The sequence below is a fragment of the Cibotium barometz genome, chromosome 35 (genome assembly GCF_041138505.1).
Source record: "Cibotium barometz isolate CiBa-2024 chromosome 35, ASM4113850v1, whole genome shotgun sequence".
Taxonomy (NCBI): Eukaryota; Viridiplantae; Streptophyta; class Polypodiopsida; order Cyatheales; family Cibotiaceae; genus Cibotium; species Cibotium barometz.
In genome coordinates this window covers 41994899-42014421 of record NC_141080.1, presented here as the reverse complement: position 1 = coordinate 42014421, position 19523 = coordinate 41994899, and the positions used below count along the sequence as shown (strand labels likewise).

The following is a 19523-nucleotide window of genomic DNA, read 5'->3' as shown; positions in this document are numbered from 1 at the left end:
CTCAAACATGAGGGAGTGGTCACAAGGATGTGGATATCCAACGAGCTCTATAGGAAAACTTAGTGAGTAGTTGAACTTGAATTTTAACTATCACCCAAGTGTCTTAATTCTTATGTTGTTTTTCTTATGGCTAATGTTTTTGCATTGTTTCACTATTTAACGTAGGCAGATGATGCTGAAAGTGGCGGTGATGAAGGTGGTGGTGCAGGTGGTGAAGATGTGGGCGAGGAGAATCTTGATGAAGATGAAGATAAAGACGATGCAATAATTTAATTGATTTTCTTAGTCATCTTCATCTTTTGTCAATTTTGACATGATCAACTTATGTAATTTTCAATATAATCCACAACATTGTATTGCATTTTTTTTGTATGAATGTTTTAAATGATTAAGTGTTTAAAAAATATGATTAATTAGTGTTTAAATAATGTGATTAAAAAGTGCAAGAACAGAATGGGGGGGACACATGTCCCCACATCTCTCCCCCATTCTATGTCCATTTTGTGTTTGCAGACAGTCCCCAACTATAGCCACACATGGTTATACATGCTGCTAGGCTTGGCCATATATGCGGTTATATGTGTGGCTGTAGCCACACACCCCTAGCCGCATGTATAGCCACATGAAGTTTTTTTTCATAAATGGATTCTTTTAAATTTGCATGACTCTCTTAGGCACCTAATACATTATTCGATTTCTGAATTAGCAATGTTAATTTCATATTTCTCATATAAGATCTTGTTTCTAAATATAATCATGTTGACCTTGGTCCTCAAAAATGAAGATGCATCATGATCAGTCTCTCTTTTTTTTCATATATGGATTCTTTTAAACTTGCGTGACTCCACATCATCAACATCATATGCACTACAAGAAAAGCAAGCAATAGTGACACCTATGCTCACCTATGTGCGGCATTTTATATAACACTGCTATAAGCACTATTGGCCATCGTTTATAGTAGCACTTATAACAACACTTATAGCGGCACTAGAAAATTCACTTATAAAAGATGAAGTCAAAGGTCAAAAAGCTAGCACATGAAAAGTGGAAGGAGGCACATGTAGTGTGAGCTTACGGACACATGGTTGGCACTAGGGTGCACATATCTTGTGAGTTGAGAGCTCCATAGCTATAAAATGATGTACTGTTGGCTCATTTTGTGAGTTTGATTAACGAGACCGGGGTCTTGATGAAGTGTGACATTGCTTATCGTTCTTTATTAATCCTTGCTGAATTACTGTAGTTCCTTAATCATGAAATTTGTAGATCCACCCTAGGTAGCACCATTTTTAACTTCGTATCAAAGCCGGCTTTGCCTCCTTGGCCTTTCTCCTCTATCCTCGTAATTTAGGGTTTCTTGCAACAGCTCCACCATCACATCTTGCTCAACGTATTGCTCTTGTGTGCCGCTTTCTGCATAACGCTAGTATCCTCTTCCACTTCAATTTATGATTATTGCCTGTTCGATGCGTTATAAGGTTTTAATAACCTCATAAGCTATTAAACCTTATACCTTACAATAAAACACAACGTGTGCTACTGTGTGCCCGATCTATGCTCGCGCCTACCCTTGTGCTTGTTTCCTACATTGTATCACCGGTAGCCATTCAACAGCTCTAAAGCAAAGGCGACGGGAGGCCTTGATGATAGAAGGAGCTCAAAAGTAGCATAGTGGTAGCATAACAATTGCGCAGACTCTCAAAAGGTCATCGCTATTGCAACGAAGCAGATGACTAGAGAAATTGACGACGGCAGCTCGAGCAACAAGATGTTGAGAAGAAAGGCAAGGGGGGGTAGAAACTTGCGCGTCACGATGGATGTACAGAAGACTCAGGTTGTACTGACGGGTCAGGAGGCACTAAAGCTAGATGCCTCTCTTGCGTGCGCAAGACGAAGACAAACAACAAACAAAAATGCTAGAGATAGTAAACATTTGTATTACAATCTCACCAGAAGAGCTAAACGATTTGAGAATGAAACTACAAGATGTAGAAGAACGGTTAGCCATTGCCATGGTGGAGATGGAAATAGAAGTGGAGGTAGCAAATGAGGCGAGTCGCAAGCATGGTGGCGCAGCTATGTGTGGTGGACAAAATAGAGAGAAGAGACCTTGAAACACAATGGCTACAACTAGCGGAGAATAAGATTTCTAAAACATTTTAAAAGGTTAAATTTCCTGTAAACAAACCCTCCATAAGAGGTGTTCATATGGACATGAAAACTACGTGTGCAAAAACATGTCGTCACATCAAATGGGCAATGCTGTCACCATCAAAATCTTCACCAATAGCGTCATTGAAGAGATTATCATAGGCATGGGTGTCTTCAACAAATATTTTCACAATGGAATGTTGTGATTGGCTAATCCTTTCACCATAAATTTTTAGTCGTTCTAAATGCCGCCAATATGAGCATGCAAATTTATGACCAAGAATTTTTTTAAAATGTAACCCTTGATGAAACACGGCCAAATGAGTACACGTGGAGTAAGTGTGTGAGAGCAAAGAAAGAGTTGTCGAGAAAGAAACAGGAAAGAGCCACTAAGTCATCCACAAGCAAAAGGAACAAGCTAAAAGCCTTTGAGTCCAAGGTGGAGAACAAGCCAAGGAGCCAACAAATGAAGGGCACCAAGGGTGCTGGCCCCTAACCCATGGTTGTAATCGTACTCTTCAAGTGTCAAGAAAAAGGCAACACTGTATCTCATATAGCAACCTAGATGGATCACTTAAACCATATGAGTATGGGGTTTAGGTTAGGTCAATACATGTTAGGTGTTACACCCTAATCACATTGAGGGAAGGTGTTGAGAAATACAATGTGTGAGGGTGCAACAACATGTATAGAGTGAGGAGAAGCATGCACATTAGAAAAGGAATAGACTAAGGGTACATTGGCAAAGGCTGATTTATATGGTCATTTGTAAAATGTGAAGTCAAAGGTAAAAAAGGTAGCACATGGAAAGTTGAAGGGGGCACATTTAGTGTGAACATTTATGGACACATGGTTGGAACTAGGGTGCACATATCTTGTGAGTTAAGAGATGCATGAGGGCTATAAAATGATATACTCTTGGGTCATTTTGTTAGATTGATTAATGAGATTCGGTCTTTGTTAAAACCCTAAAGATCTCTCTAGCTAATAATTATACATAAGCATGCATAAACCAGGCATATACTGATCCACCCGACCACTCCCGAGACGAAGGGTGCACACATAAATATAATGAAGTACCACATACCTTACCTTGGTGTCCCATACCATTAGGAGATATGACTTCACTCTAGTAGCACATAGCTTTTGCATGAAATGACAAGAGAGTAGATACAATTCTCTACACCAGAGAACATTTCTTGAGAGTGCCCCATGTCCCTATTATATAGGAGAGCCCTCAAGTGACTCTTGACTCTCTATTTCCATGTGTGACCCTTAGTTGCTTGACCCTAACCTCAACCTAAGGTTAGACCAACCCTTGTCCCACTAGAGCATGGTCCCATGCTCCTAGGGTGGGTTAGCCTGCTAGTATATACACATATAATGTGCATATAACATAATTCCCTTCTCTCAAAACATTACACTCTTGCAATGAAAAGAAGGAAAACTGCATTGATGAATGTTCTCAATTGAGTCCCAAGTCCAATCGTCAATTTCCCTGTCTTTCTACTTAATTTTAACCTCAGGGATTAAGCAGCTAAGAAGTTTCCTTTCCCTGAATTCAAGTACCTTTTTAGGTTAATGTGGAACATAAGATAAATCTTCAACTTTAATGAGTTCTTGAGAAGTAACTATGTTATCCTCATCTCCCAGCTTCTCTTTCAGTCTATTGACATGAAAGACTGGATGAACTCTGACATGTGGAGGTAGCTTTAGCTCATACGCAACCGTGTCAATCCGATGTATAACTCTAAATGGACCACAATATCTAGGAGATAATTTTGCGAACTTTCGTGTCGGACAAATGCGAGAATCCATTAGGGAAAATGTGGACTCACTTTTGGGCCGTCTAAGAAATGGGAAGTCATCATTCTATTAAAAAAGGGGGATCGTTAGAAAACTCTATCCATAGTACCTCAAAACTATATCATGTAACATATCATTGGAAAGATCTTGATGAGAGGATTCTAACGCACCAACCTCCGACAAATTTTGAAATTTTATGCTCAAGTTATGGCCTCCCCACCAAAAAGTAACCTCAAAAGTTTTGTAAGGGAAGCCTCACCCTCATTGGTCCTTATGCAATATTCCCTAGAATCTCAGAGAGCTTAAAAGGCCTAAAAGTGAGTCTAAATTTTTCCTAATATTTAGGAACTTTCAAATAAACCAATGCTCCTACACTACTACATGTTAGCCTAATACCGGCGTTTATACCGACGAAATATAACGGGGTATAAAAAAGCCTCGTCGTCGGTATAAACGTCGGTATAACCGTCGGTACCGTAACGTCGGTATAACTGTCGGGGATATTTACCGACGCTCATACCGACGCTTATACCGACGCTTATACCGACGCTCATACCGACGCTCCCCATACCGACGCTTATACCGACGCTCATACCGACGCTGTACCAAATTTTTTTTTTGGGCAAAATGCTGCTGCCTGGCTGTTGCCTGACTGCCTGCAATGAACAGGATCAAACAGCAAACAGACAGCACCAGTAAAGCACAAAATTTGTAAAATGAAATGGTAAAATTGGTATGGGCGTAAGGTTTGTGGTGTGGGCATGCCTGAAGGTTGGGGTGTGTATATGGGGGTGTCTAAGGGAGTGTATATGCTATGCATGGCTAAGCCTTGCTTGCCTTTGGACTAGGCTTGTCTATGCATGGCCAAGCCTTGCTTGCCTTTGGACTAGGCTTGGCTATGCTTGGCTATGCATGGGTCTTGCTTGCCTTTGACCTAGGCTATGCATGGGCATGGCTATGTCAAAGCAAATAAGGCCACACAAGAGGCTACGCAGCCGTGGTTGCATAGCCTCTTGTGTGGCCTTGCTTTCCTTTGGCCTAGGCTTAGCTATGCATGGCTATGCCTAGGCTTTGGCTATGCATGGCTAAGCCTTTCTTGTCTTTGGCCTAGGCTTGTGGCTAAGCCTTGCTTGCCTTTGGCCTAAACTTCTTGGCTATGCATAGCCAAGCCTAGGCCAAAGCAAATAAGGCCACACAAGAGGCTATGCAACCACGGCTGCGTAGCCTCTTGTGTGAGCTTGCTTTCCTTTGGCCTAGGCTTGGCTATGCATGGCTATGCCTAGGCTTGGCTATGCATGGCTAAGCCTTGCTTGCCTTTGGACTAGGATTGGCTATGCATGGCCAAGCCTTGCTTGCCTTTGGACTAGGCTTGGCTATGCATGGCTAAGCCTTGCTTGCCGTTGACCTAGGCTATGCATGGGCATGGCTATGTCAAAGCAAATAAGGCCACACAAGAGGCTATGCAGTCGTGGTTGCATAGCCTCTTGTGTGGCCTTGCTTTCCTTTGGCCTAGGCTTAGCTATGCATGGCTATGCCTAGGCTTTGGCTATACATGGCTAAGCCTTTCTTGCCTTTGGCCTAGGCTTGTGGCTAAGCCTTGCTTGCCTTTGGCCTAAACTTCTTGGCTATGCATAGCCAAGCCTAGGCCAAAGCAAATAAGGCCACACAAGAGGCTATGCAACCACGGCTGCGTAGCCTCTTGTGTGACCTTGCTTTCCTTTGGCCTAGGCTTGGCCTAGGCTTGGCTATGCATGGCTATGCCTAGGCTTGGCTATGCATGGCTATGCCTTACTTGCCTTTGGACTAGGCTTGGCTATGCATGGCCAAGCCTTGCTTGCCTTTGGACTAGGCTTGGCTATGCATGGCTAAGCCTTGCTTGCCGTTGACCTAGGCTATGCATGGGCATGGCTATGGGGTTGTTGCAAGATCAGGGTATCCAGTTTTATCCAGTTTATGCTGGACTGGGACAATGCTTGGAGAGCAAATTTTGGGGGGCAAGGTACTTAAAATGAGATCAAGCAAATAATAGAAAATACACTTGCCCTTAAATTAACCCAATATAACTTAAATTAATATAAATTAGTCTAATTAATCAAAATTAATCAAAAATATGATGAAATGATAAACAAATGATCTTTCCATACTTAGAGTGATCCAATTTATTTTTCCATAGATGCACCATTATAAGTACAATAGTCCCTATAGGTTTTAAATGATTCACATCAAAAATGTAATTTTACTAATTACATTATTGATATTTGCAGGCCTTCTGATAGTCTGGAAGAATTTTGAAAAAGAGATCATTAAAAATCCAACCATTGGATTTGTAATTTTTACTAACCACCACATTCTACTAATGTCTCAGTAGCAACCCACTCTTTTGATCTACAAGATTGAGGATTTTAAGTGGTAGCTATTGTGGGTACAAAAAGTGGCGTATATTATAACACTTTAAAGACCTTGAAATATTTAAAGAAAATAGACAGATATCTTAAAAATTTCTCAAAAAATCAAGTTAAGCTCCATATTATGTGAAGATCTAAGGTACAAAGTGGGAATCTCATATGAGTTTATATGTAAAAGATATTAGCATTTTATGGAATCAGTTCAAATTTGGGACAGGGTGTATACATTGACTTTGTACCTAAGAAAATGAGGACTTTTGAATATCTAATGCTTAATCAAATTATGCAACTAAATTACCAACTTTGAATATGATGTTCCAGCAAAAGAACTTGAAACGAAATTCCTTCATTTACTAGGAGAGATTAGCTACTAAAGGTAAACAAATGCCTATTTTTTTACTGTTTACAGGGTGCCTGAGTGGACAAAACTGGGCACCCTGATCTTGCAACCACCCTATGTCAAAGCAAATAAGGCCACACAAGAGGCTATGCAATCGTTGGTTGCATAGCCTCTTGTGTGGCCTTGCTTTCCTTTGGCCTAGGCTTAGCTATGCATGGCTATGCCTAGGCTTTGGCTATGCATGGCTAAGCCTTGCTTGCCTTTGGCCTAAACTTCTTGGCTATGCATAGCCAAGCCTAGGCCAAAGCAAATAAGGCCACACAAGAGGCTATGCAACCACGGCTGCGTAGCCTCTTGTGTGACCTTGCTTTCCTTTGGCCTAGGCTTGGCTATGCATGGCTATGCCTAGGCTTTAGCTATGCATGGCTAGGCCTTTCTTGCCTTTGGCCTATGCCCATACGTAAGGAAAAGCATACGCATGGCTATGCTCATGCATATCATAAAACTGTGCTCAATCTTGAGCACTCCTGATAGAATCTTGATCTTGAGCACTCCTCATAGAAATCCCTCGATGCATCAAGCTCAATGTCTCACACTTATATAACTTACAATACAGTTTCTCCTTGTTGAGTCTTCCTAGAACCTCTTTAAGATGATCCTCATGCGTAGCCAAAGTTCTATTGTATAATAAAATATCATCTAAGAAAACCACCATGCATTTTTATAATAGATCTCGAAATATATCATTCATCATTTGTTGGAAAGTTGCTGGTGCGTTAATGAGACCAAAGGGTAACAATAAAAATTCATATTGCATTTCCTTCAGGTGCACCAGTTCTCTTCCTCTGCAATATGGATCTGATGAGATAACCGGTTCGCAAAGAGAACTTTGTGAAATGCTTAGCTCCTTGCAACCTATCAATAAGACCATCTAATCTAGGCAATGGGTATTTGTTCTTAATTGTAACCTTGTTAAGATGTTTGTAATCAATACACATCCGCCAGTTACCTTGATCTTTTTTGTTAGCCATAAGAACTGGTGCACCCGAAGGAAACTTACTTGGTCTAATATGACCCATCCTCAAATAATCAGCTAGTTGCTTGGCTACATCATCTTCCTGAGTCTGGCTAAGTTGATATGGAGGAATACTAACAAGTTCTACACCTGGCACTAGCTCAATTTTATGGTCCCCCTCTTGTTTAGGAGGTTATCCGTGAGATAACTCATCAGGAAATACATCCTGAAATTTGCTCTTAATGGAATTTAACATTTTACTTTCCCAAACATCCAAAGAAATACTTTCCCAAACATCCAAAGAAATAGTGTTTACATTAAAATAAACGCATGAAGACACTGGATCCATAACCAATCGGAGAAGTTCATAGTTAAAAAGATTTTCCATTAACTCAAGCTCATTAGTTAAAGTTTCCTTGTGTACAACAATGTTTTCCTTAAGAGTAACAAGGTTTCCATTTTGTGATGGCAAGACATCAATTGTTTGACCCAATAAATAGAAAATCCTTATTTTTTCGATGAAACCATTCCATCCCTAAAATGATGTCTACATGACCCAAGCTCATCACATGAAAATCAAGTCTATCTGAGTACAACTGGATGTCTAACCGTAGTTTTGACACCTTCTTGTCTCATAATTGGACTTGTCCTCCAACCATCCTAGCCTTGTACATGTGATCATTTTGTGTGGTTTCCACCTTCATTCTTTGTACCACAATGTTGTTACTACCAGCATCAAATAAAATTTGAACTTGATGTCCATTTATTGATCCATAAATACAAAATAATTCATTTGGACCAAAAACGTCTTTACTAAAAGTATAATCTAAACATCTTCATGTTTTTTATCGTATCCTTTTTCTTATTTGCATTGCTAAATGCTTGTTGGCTCTTGGTTTTTGCTCTTTGGCTCGACTTTGGGCTCTTTGACAGCTCCTTTGGTGTAAATTTTGTTGCATAATGTTTTGTACATTATCTTTTTATGTGCCCTCCTTGATGCATTATGTGTGGATGCCATGTTTTGCAATGTGGTCATCTCATGCATTTGTGCTCTAGGCATGATTATATTTGATGTGTATACACATTTTCTTTGATTATGCACACATACACTTGCATACTCATTTGGTTGCAACATTTTTACAAGAGTTGTACTCCTCTTTTTCACACACTAGAGTATTGTTAACGGCTTGGTCAGCGAAGTTGACAACTTTCTCCTCCCTCTTGTCAAATGCCTTTGAGTCTTTGCATGGGATTAGGCTCGTTACATCAGCTAGTGTCATTTGAGATGAGGGCACAATTGATGATGTTCCCAAAATGGCAGCTAAGGCAAACGCACTTGCAAATTGCTTGCTTTGATGATGAGAGTTGTTGTTTGACGCTGGAGATATCTACCTCTTGTGCTTCTTGCACTACATGATGTTGCCTCTACTATTTTCTTCTTGAGTTTCTTGCTACCACATAATAGTGGTGCCTTCTTTGCATACAATAGAGCTCCTACTTGCTTAGAGAAGAAGACTACATGACAATGAATGAGAATAAGGGAACTATAATTAATCCCTAAAATCACTAATGAATCTTTAATCAAATATACTAATAATAAGCAAAACCTAAACTAAGAGAGCTAGACCTAGGCTCTGATACCATGATATGAATCATGGACAAGCTCTCCTAAAGACTAAACATCTACGTAATGATAAACTAATCTTACACTAATCACAATACTAATCTAGGTTGGATTAAAATGAAGAAAACTCATGATAAGTGCGTGCTAATTAAGATGCACTCAAATCTTGGGGAGAGGTCACTCATAAATATGTAAGCGTAGCATGTGGGTTCAATAGAAGGGATATGTAAAATCCTTTTTTTACAAATTTTTTACATACAGAAGGGTACCATTTAAAGGGGGTATTCACAAGTTGAATAGAAAAAGGATATGCTTTATTCATGAGAAATTCACAAAAGGATATGCTTTATTCATGAGAAATTCACAAATAAGGGATTTTGAAAATAGGTCTTGAACACACATGATACATAGGGTTTACTTATAGTCAATCCCTCGAGACTCAAGTACAATTAGACACCAAGATGAATTAGCTTAGATACATAAAGAGACTTAAGATAAGTGTAAGTGATATGATTTCATTGCTTGAAATGATCCCCTTTTATATGAGGAGTTGCACCCTTGGGCTTGTACAACAATGCGGGATAAATCTCTTTTCTCATGTGGCTGCATGCTATGCTTTGCACTTTCTTGGCTACTCTTTCTTACTCCCTACCTCTTCCTTGTGCTCTTTGGCACCACATTTCTCAACATCCTTGAGCACAGTTTGTGTATCCTTGAGCATAGTTTGTGTCTACGAAAAGATCATGTATGTAAATGTGAAGTTGGTAACATGACATGATTATGTTTTCTCACATTAAATGAGGGATTTCTTTTATCAAATCTAAAGTTCTTGTTGTTTCTCTTGAAAACATTCTAGCACAAATACTTTAACGCTCGGCTCTTCTTGGGTTTTATAGTAGAGGTAGTTTGTCAAGGTGTGGGGATCACCTCTGTAATTGAAGGGTGGATACAAATTCCTACAATAGAGCTTAGTTCCATAGTAAAGACAAGTGAGAAAATCACACTAGGTTTTGAATTTATTTACACATCAAAGGATGAAATTTTCTACAAATAAGATAAGAAATCAAGGTCATGAAAACTACATTGAAGAACAATATTTTTCTAGTACAGAAGACCACATTCACCTAGTCCAGACACTTGATAGATTGTTTTCTTATGCTCTTATGTATATGTGAAGGCTAGAGTGTGATTGTAGTCTAGAAGTTTGGAAAGAAAAAGTCCAACATGACAAAAGTCTTTGAGAGAGCACGAGCCGATTTTGAAATGAATGATATAAATCACGAATAGTCATAATCATTATATGATGTCCTTATAGTATGTGTGATGAAGATACAAATTACCATTAATTTGCAAATGGATTCCTATCATCAACATTCAAAGAAGAATACTTTTAATTTAGAGTAGGCAAATGACCCATTATTTATAACCAAGCACATGCTCAAGATGATGACTCCCCAATACCTCTGATGTTTCATTGGGGAGTCATCCTCTTGAGCCTCCACTTTCTACTAAACTTGGCATCTTTATTGGGCTATGAGAATTCTTGATAGAGTTGTTCAAGGATGTAATTACTCTTTTCTTCGATTTAGTGCTTCCATTTTAAGGGTTATATAAGGCCCCTTGCAACCTTTCTTTTTACATGTCTTCCCACTTCATAAATGCATGAAACTTGCAAGTGATGATATTATACATCAAATTAGATTTATTTTTTATGTCTTTTGTTGTGTATCCTTGAGAGCATAGTTTGTGTGTATGAAAAGATTATGCATGTGAATGTTAAGTTGGTAACACCATATGATCATGTTTTCTCACATTGAATGAGGGATTTATTTTATTAAATTTAAAGCGCTCGTTGTTTGTCTTGAAAACATTTAATGTTTGGCTTATCTTCAGATTTACACTAGACGTGGTTTACCAAGGTGTGGATCACCTCTATATAATGGAAGGTGGATACAAATTCCTATAATAGAGCTTAGTTTCATAGTTAAGACAAACGAGAAAAGTAACCTAGGTCTTGAAATTTCTTACACATTAAAGGATGATACTTTTTTACAAATAAGATAAGAAGTCAAGGTCATGAAAACTACATTGAATCTAACATTTTTCTAGTACGGAAAGACTGCATTCACATAGTGCACGCACTTGCTAACCTGTTTTTTTATGCTTTGGTGTATATGTGAAGGCTACTGTACTAATGTAGTCTAGAAGTTTGGAAAGAAAGAGTCCAACATGACAAAAGTCTTTGAGAGAGCAAGAGCCAAGATTTTAAAATGAATGATAAATAGTCATGATCATTATACGATGTCCTTATACTATGTGTGGAGTCCTAGCACACAAAGAAGAATACTTCTCATTTAAAAAAAGACAAATGACCCATTATTTACAACAAAGCACATGCCAGATTAAGAAAATATAGAATTTAGATTATTTAAACAAAGTCATAAAATTGTAGCAATGGTGGATATTCAATACCGAGAAAATCTTTAAAAAATAAATTATTTAGACAAAAATCATCCCTCCAATCCTCACATTATGGTCATAGGAACAAAAAGGCACGATGCCCTTCCAAAAAATATATTTTGAAAAGAAAAGGTTGTTATGTGGTAGGCGTGCCATGTTACGTCGTGATGCGGAAATTGACATCGAGGCACCCATGACTTTATCAATCCCACAGTAGATGGACTCTGCGGTCTGCACGAGAGACAGAGAGAGAGAGGAGAGAGAGTGTGTGTGTGAGAGAGAGAGAGAGAGAGTGTGTGTGTGTGTGTGAGCGAGTGAGTGAGCGAGAGATAGAGAAGAAGAAGTTGCAGCGAACCTAGAGTGATTAAGAGTTTGATTTTAGAATTAAGACATTCCATTTCCTCACTTTAGAGGGTTTCAGATATTTCTACATATGGCAAATGCTGGCGAAATTCCTCGTGCTCTCAGCTCAAAAACTGCCGATTATGAGCCCCCGATCACTCCCTACGTGATCTTCACCTGTTTAATGGCCGGAAGTGGGGGGCTCATGTACGGCTACGATCTCGTTATTGCTGGTAACCTCTTCTTCATTACACCACAGGTTAATTAATCATCTCACCAAGTAGCTAAATTAATTATAAGCTGTTCACTTCTTCTCTAATTAATTATAAGCCGTTTATTTCTTCAAAAAAAACTTCATGGTGTGTTATAACCTCTAATTGTGCGTTCCGCTGCTTGACCGCATGTGGTTTTGATCAAATTAAGCTAGTATAGGGGCTTAATCAAGCTTGCATTACGTTGCACTTGCTGACAATATAATTAATGGTTGATTCGAAAGATTATGGTAACCGGATTAGTAACTTAATTCATTCTCAGCACGTTTTTCCCCTCTTTTTTTTAATTGTTGCGGAGGAGCATACCCTTTGGTATTGTAATTAGAAACAGAGTAAAGTAAGGGGATTAGTAGCTTGATTAATTCTCGGCAGTTAAGTGGCATGATTAAAATAGTCAAAAGGAAGGGGATTAATACTTGGGTACTGTAATTAGACGAATCAAAGCAAGGGGAATAATGTAATCACTTGGAATTACGCCCTGAATTTTGGCAGGTGGGATCTCTGTTATGGATGATTTCCTACAAAAGTTTTATCCAAGTGTACTCATACACAAGCATGACGCAAAGGAAAGCAACTATTGCAAGTATAACAACCAAGTATTTCAGCTGTTCAGCTCTAGTCTGTATCTTGCAGCTCTTGTGGCCACCTTGTTTGCTTCGAGAATAAGCAGGAACTTTGGAAGGAGAGCCACCATGCTGTGTGCAGGAATACTCTTCATACTTGGGACTCTTCTGGGCACTTCAGCTCAAAACCTTGGGATGCTTATTACTGGCCGAGCTCTTCTAGGCTGTGGACTTGGCTTTGCAAATCAGGTATGCATTAATTGGCTTGCATAATAATATAGTCTAGTTTTATGATAATATCTTGTTTTTGTGAGTGTAAATGAGTGTATTTAGTGAAAGGGAGGACTGCTTTAATTTCAACTCATTATTAATCATGTAGTGTCATGTTTCTCAACTCTAGATAAGCTTCTCATGACATATTCTTTAATTAGTTGGATTGAAGGCAGCTTTGACTCTCTTAGGGGAGTGCCTGTGTCAATACAAAGGAACAAAGGGAAATGATTTTTAATAGTAGAGTATTAAGAGCCTCTACACTCCCTTTTTTTTTTTGCCATTCCTCTACATTCCCTTTTTTTTCCGTATTGTTAGGATAGAGCACCGAACGCCTACTTTTGTTATTAATTTATAAAGCATCCAATGTTTATTTTTTTCAAACCCGGACAAAGCGCATGAAGAAATGCCGAACGGCTTTGTTGTAACATGGCATTAGTTGTTATCTTGGCTAGAAACATTGTACGTGTGGTATGATCCTTCCTAGTGCTCATGAAAAATCGCCCTTTAGTGTATTTTATCAAGGCAAACTTTGGACCTAATGGATTTTTTTTGTCTAATCCTTTTTCAAAAAGGAGAAAATTTGATCCTAAAACTTGGTATTCACGGTAGGACAAAAGTCTTCCTTTTTTTTCAAGGGTTATGTATCAGTATGTCCTTACTTTAAAGGACATAAAATATATATAGTATATGTACTATATACCCAAGTTCTAGCCGTTGCAAGACTCCACCCCGTTGCCCTTTTGCTGGGTTAGTTATTAAAAGAAACGGTGGTGGTACGAGTTGCATGGTTGGTTATGTGTCAAAATGCATTGGATTCTTGGAGGTATTCTCAATGGCTACAAAATGAAAAAGTGGGAGGAAATTTGAGTTGGCCTCGACTGGGAGTGGTTATTTTATGCAAATAGCTTTGTTTGGCAACATTCTAAAAGAGGATTAGTTTTAGAGTTGTGTTTTTTAAGTGGTTTTTGGTTAGCTAAGAGCTTCTCTTTTAAAAACCAAAATGATTGTTGTTTTGGCTTTGAAAAACTGGCGTAATTGACATGGCACCATTTGAAAACCGGCCTATAATAGAAATCTTGGCTTGAATTAGAAGTAGGGGTTTTTTCACTGCTTAAAAAATCGTTTTCGTGAGCACTGATCCTCCCTTGCCTGCTGGCCAATTGATGTATTTTTCATTCCTTCTTTTATTACTATATAACTCGCAGTGTTTACTTTTTTTATTAATTAGTTGAGAATATTCTTTTTTTTCAAGGTTTTTATATGAGGTTTGTTTTAATTAAATTTCTTGTAATTATTTGAAGAAATTTGAAAAAATATTTTTTTAAAATTCCCTACTATGTGTCTTTCATGCAATAGGTAAGTGAGATTTGGTAAGATTTTGTCTTTTATCCATGAGATTCATGGAGCACCCTCTCTCTCTCTCTCTTTCATGAGCAGGCTCTCTCACACCCTTATGGGCTACACACGATGTCACACTCTCTGATGGGAAAGGTGTCCTCTCTCGCAGATGCTTGAACAGTGTCCTCTTTCTCCTTGTCATGAGCAAGGGCTGGGTAACAAACCCCTTATGGGATAAGAGCCACAAACACATCCCGCAAAGGCTCTCTCTCTCTCTTTCTCTCTCTCTCTCTCTAGGTGAGCAGGGGTTGTCTAGTGACGATTGTAAATTTTTTTTGGCTCGCCCTTTGTACGCTATCATGTTGCAAGCAGTAGTCATATGTGGTGACCAAGGTCTAAAAATGTTTGTTTTGTGATAGCACACCTTTAAAAATCTTTAATTAATTAATGCCTATGATAGCATGTATTAATTAATTAATGAAGAAAAGCTAAAAGGTATCCATCCATTTTAGGCACCCATCCATTATGATGGGTACCTAAGAGTTTTTTCTTCATTAGCTAAAGATTGGGTTGTTATGATGGGCATGTTGTAGTATCACATAGGTATGATGGGCATTGGGCTCCCTTTTCTCTTACTAATAATGAGTAACCCGTGCTCGCACATCTTTGAGACTCCAAATTCAAATTCTACCCAAACCTCTTCAAACCTCTTTCTCTCTTTCTCTAACCTCCAAATTCTTGCCATGTAAAAGCTTTGTGAAACTCTTCCTTAATATAATATATAGAGAAATGAAGAGATGGCTAAGAGTTAAGCTGTTCTAAGTAAGTGTGTACATGAAATAAGTGGGAAATACGTGGTGAAAAACTCAAAGAGTCAGTCACGGTACATGAAAAGCTCATAATTATTGGCGTTAAACTAATAATTAAAAAGTCGCTTACAAAATTGCCTACTATTGCAGGCGGTGCCAGTGTTTTTGTCGGAGATTGCACCCCCAAGCATGAGGGGAGGCTTGAATCTACTCTTTGCAGTTTACATATCAATTGGGATACTCTCAGGAAATATTGTAAACTACATGGCAGCCAAGATACATCCATGGGGGTGGCGACTGTCACTAGGGTTAGCAGGAATACCAGCTCTTCTGCTAACAGCATGTAGTCTAATGGTGGTGGAGACACCCTCATCGTTACTAGAGAGGGGCCATCACGAGGAGGCAAAGGCAGTGTTGAGCAAGATCAGGGGCTCAGTGCAGGAAGTAGAGCGGGAGTTCCAGGATCTTCTCGACGTTGCAAGACAAGTATCACAAGAGCGTAGCCAAAGGTTTAAGCCTTACACGGAGCTCTTTTGTGAGAAGCACAATAGGGCCCAACTTGTGCTGGGTTTCGCATTACCTTTCTTTCAGCAGGTGGCAGGCAATGACGCCATCCTATTCTACGGGCCTTTCCTATTCAAGGTTGCCGGCTTCGGTGATGATGCATCCCTCTACTCCGCCATAATCACCGGAGCTACGGCCTTCCTCTCCATCTGCGTCGCCACCTTCGTCGTCGACAAAGTGGGTCGTCGTCGTTTGCTTCTCATCGGATGTGTTTTCATGACTGCACCCCTGGTAAAGACTCATATAACTCCACTTGTAAGCTATAAATTGTGTTCGCGCGTGTGTGTGTGTGAGAGAGAGAGAGAGAGAGAGAGAGAGAGAGAGAAGGTTTCTCGCGTAGATGAGAAGACGGCGACAAAAATTCCTCGTCCATGAGATTCGCCAATGAGTGTCAGGGCTCTCTGTTTATAATTGACGTTTAAGGTCGAGGTTGCATAAGTCTAGGTTACACAAGATATTGACAATCAGTTAACATTTAGGCTTCTCTCATACTCCAGAAATGCTACGATAGCTTCGTTGGATAGGGCACCAAGGTCGAATGTGGGAGGCTAAGCCTTGCCTACACATGTAGCTTTTTAAAAAAAAGCATGGTTAGATCCACATGTGGCTTTGAACATACAGGAGAGGTAGGGTTTTTGGATGATAATAGGCCATGTTCAGAAAGAAAAACTTCTACATAATGTGGTGTTTACATATTAAAGCATGCTCTTAAGTATCTTGTGGGTGTATGCAACCTCTATGCATTTACTACATATTTGGCACCTTATGATTGAATACTTGCATTGAGTAAGTATAATATATTTGAAACTTGGATTTATGGATTTGTCTATTCACTTATGGTGGCAGGTGGTGATTGGAACCATTTTTGGGACCAAGCTTCGAGGAAATGTGAACAAGCTACCTCTAAGTGAGGGTGTCATAGAGGTGGCAATGGTTTGTCTCTTTGTAGTCGCATTTTCTCTATCATTAGGGCCCCTTGCATGGCTCATACCTAGTGAGATATATTCACAAGATGTTCGGTCAGCAGGACAAAGCCTGACTGTGTTTGTGAATATGCTCTGCAAGTTTGTTATTGCTCAAACATTCTTGTCCATGTTGTGTGCCTTCAAGTTTGGAGTATTCCTTTTTTTTGCGGGGTGGGTCATAGTGATGGGCATTTTCACCTTACTTTTTGTGCCAGAGACCAAGCATGTACCTCTACACAAGATGATACAACTTTGGCAAACTCATTGGTTTTGGCATCACATTGTTCTTTCATCATCATCTTTAGATCCTTCCTCCTCACCAATTTAGATTGTAAATATCATTCTACTTTGTAATAAACTTGAAATACATATCATCTTGGAATGCTTGGAAAATAAATAAATTATCTCTTGGTTTTAGACCATATCTTCTCTAGTTTGATGTAAGCAAAGAAACAACTTTCACTTTTATTATGTTCTAAAAAATATCAAGAATAGAATAAAATTATGTATTGAATAGGTTTAGTATTTCTTTGCTTTTATTTCTACACTATAGAGATAAAGCTATGTAGACAAAGTTGGAAATTTACAAGGGCACTACAAGAGGTTGAGGCATAGTCAATGAGGCATAGTCAAATAATGTAGTCATGCCACTAGTGAGAGAATATAGTGAGAGAGTGGTGGTTGAATGAAGTGAGTGAATGTTGTAGGGGCATCGAATTGCAGCATGTGGCTACACATGTGGTTGTATCCATGTGTTTAGCTATGTGTATGGTTGTATGTATAGTCGCATGCTAAGATATAAATCCAGAGAAGTAGACTTTTCATAATCACTTGAGAGAAAATATGTGTTGGTTGGTGGTGGGATGAAATAGAGGTGCCTAAGGGAGACCATTTACCACACTAATGTGTGTTGGTTTGTGTTAGGGGGTAATATAGTATGGCTACATGTATAGTCACATACTTAGATAGAATTCCAGAGAAGTAGACTTTTTATAATCGCTTGAGAGAAGTAGACTTTTTATAATCGCTTGAGAGAAAATGTGTATTGGTTTATGGTGGGATGTAACAGAGGTGCGTAAGAGAGACTAGTTATTACATGAATGTGTGTTGGTTTGTATTAGGAGGCACTATAAGAGATGGGGAGCATAGTCACATTGAAGAGGAGAGAGAATAGAGGCGGGACCCGGGTAGGTGCACAAGGTGTGCACAGTTGTAGTGCGCGGCTATAGCCACGTAATGGAAAACAAATCCAGCCATTCTAGAGAGCATTCCAAAGAGCTAAAAATATCTCAAAATCATACTTCCTTTTGGCCTCACTTTCTGTCTAACAGAATCCTTTAAGGCCTTTATGAGATGGTCAAGGAAGATCATCCATTGAGCATGCATAACACTGTACACTGACACTTCATCTATCAAGTGTACCACAAGATGTAATTGACTAGTGACTATAGTTCTTGGGAGTTTTTTCTCAATCATGCACACTACCTCCACTACCATTACTGAGGCTGCATCAATAGTGGATGGATGGATCTCCTTGGAACTTATATACTTAATATGGAATTGAGTCCATTTAATTAGCATGACATGTCTTACAAACTCGCGCAACAATAAAATAAAGCCATATTAGAATTTTACTTTTTCATACCTCACCACACCGCTGTTCCCATTTTGTAAATGGCCTCATGTACTTTTTGATCTCCACACTTGCTAATTCATATGGAAAGAAAGAACTATGTATCACAAAACATTACAAACAATCAATGTTATGTAATTACAATGTAAGACCATCATGAAGCTTTTATACGTAAATTGAACAATGCTTTCCTTGGGCTCCTCAAGATAGCTAGTAATTGAGGACCACTCTAGAGTATCGTATGCCTTAGATATCTCTTTCATGTTGTAATTTGTTGTAGAAAAGGGTAGTAGGTGGCCCTCCAATGACTCAAAAAAATAAGTACCACAAAAATCACAACAAAGCTAAGACTTTGGAGTGGCTCAAACATGAGGGAGTAGTAACACTAATGTGGATATCCAATGAGCTCTATAGAAAAACTAAGTGAGTAGCTAAATTTGAATTTTAATTATCACCTAAGTTTCTCAATTCTTATGTTGTTTTCCTTGTGGCTAAATTTTTTACATTGTTTCACTATTTAACGTAGGAAGACAATGCTAAAAGTGGCAGTGATAAAGGTGGTGATGCACGTGGTGAGGATGCACGTGAGGAGAATCTTGATGAAGATGAAGATGATGCATTAATTTAATTAGTTTTCTTAGTATCTTCACTTTTTCATTTTTGAGCATGATCAACTTATGTAATTTGCAATATAATCCACGACATTGTATCACAATTATTTTTGTGTATGTATGTTTTAAGTGATTAAATGTTTTAAAAAATGTGATTAATTAGTGTTTAAATAATGTGATTAAAAAACACAGGGAACAAAATGGGGGAGAGATGTGGAGGGGACACATGTCCTAACATCTCTCCCCCATTTTGTCCCCATTTTATTTTTGTTGGCAGTCAGCGCGGCTATAGCCACGTGTGGCTATACACGTTGCCTGCAGCCATATATGTGGTTATATGCATGGCTAT

General features: G+C 38.9%; 1 protein-coding gene across 2 annotated transcripts; it reads left to right on the top strand.

The window, feature by feature from the left end:
- The first annotated feature begins 12009 nt into the window (after positions 1-12009).
- Positions 12010-19278, top strand: LOC147618461 (sugar transport protein MST4-like). 2 transcript variants are annotated; one of them, XM_086774898.1, is made up of 4 exons: positions 12010-12379; positions 12911-13230; positions 15552-16196; positions 16812-17347. In XM_086774898.1, the coding sequence occupies exons 1-4, from the start codon at positions 12238-12240 to the stop codon at positions 17256-17258; spliced, it is 1554 nt and encodes a 517-aa protein (XP_086631024.1). In that variant the 5' UTR covers positions 12010-12237; the 3' UTR covers positions 17259-17347. The 2 variants fall into 2 exon arrangements, with proteins under 2 accessions (XP_086631024.1, XP_086631025.1); XM_086774899.1 differs by lacking the exon at positions 16812-17347 and adding an exon at positions 18844-19278 and having other exon boundaries at positions 12033-12379.
- Positions 19279-19523: the final 245 nt, after the last annotated feature.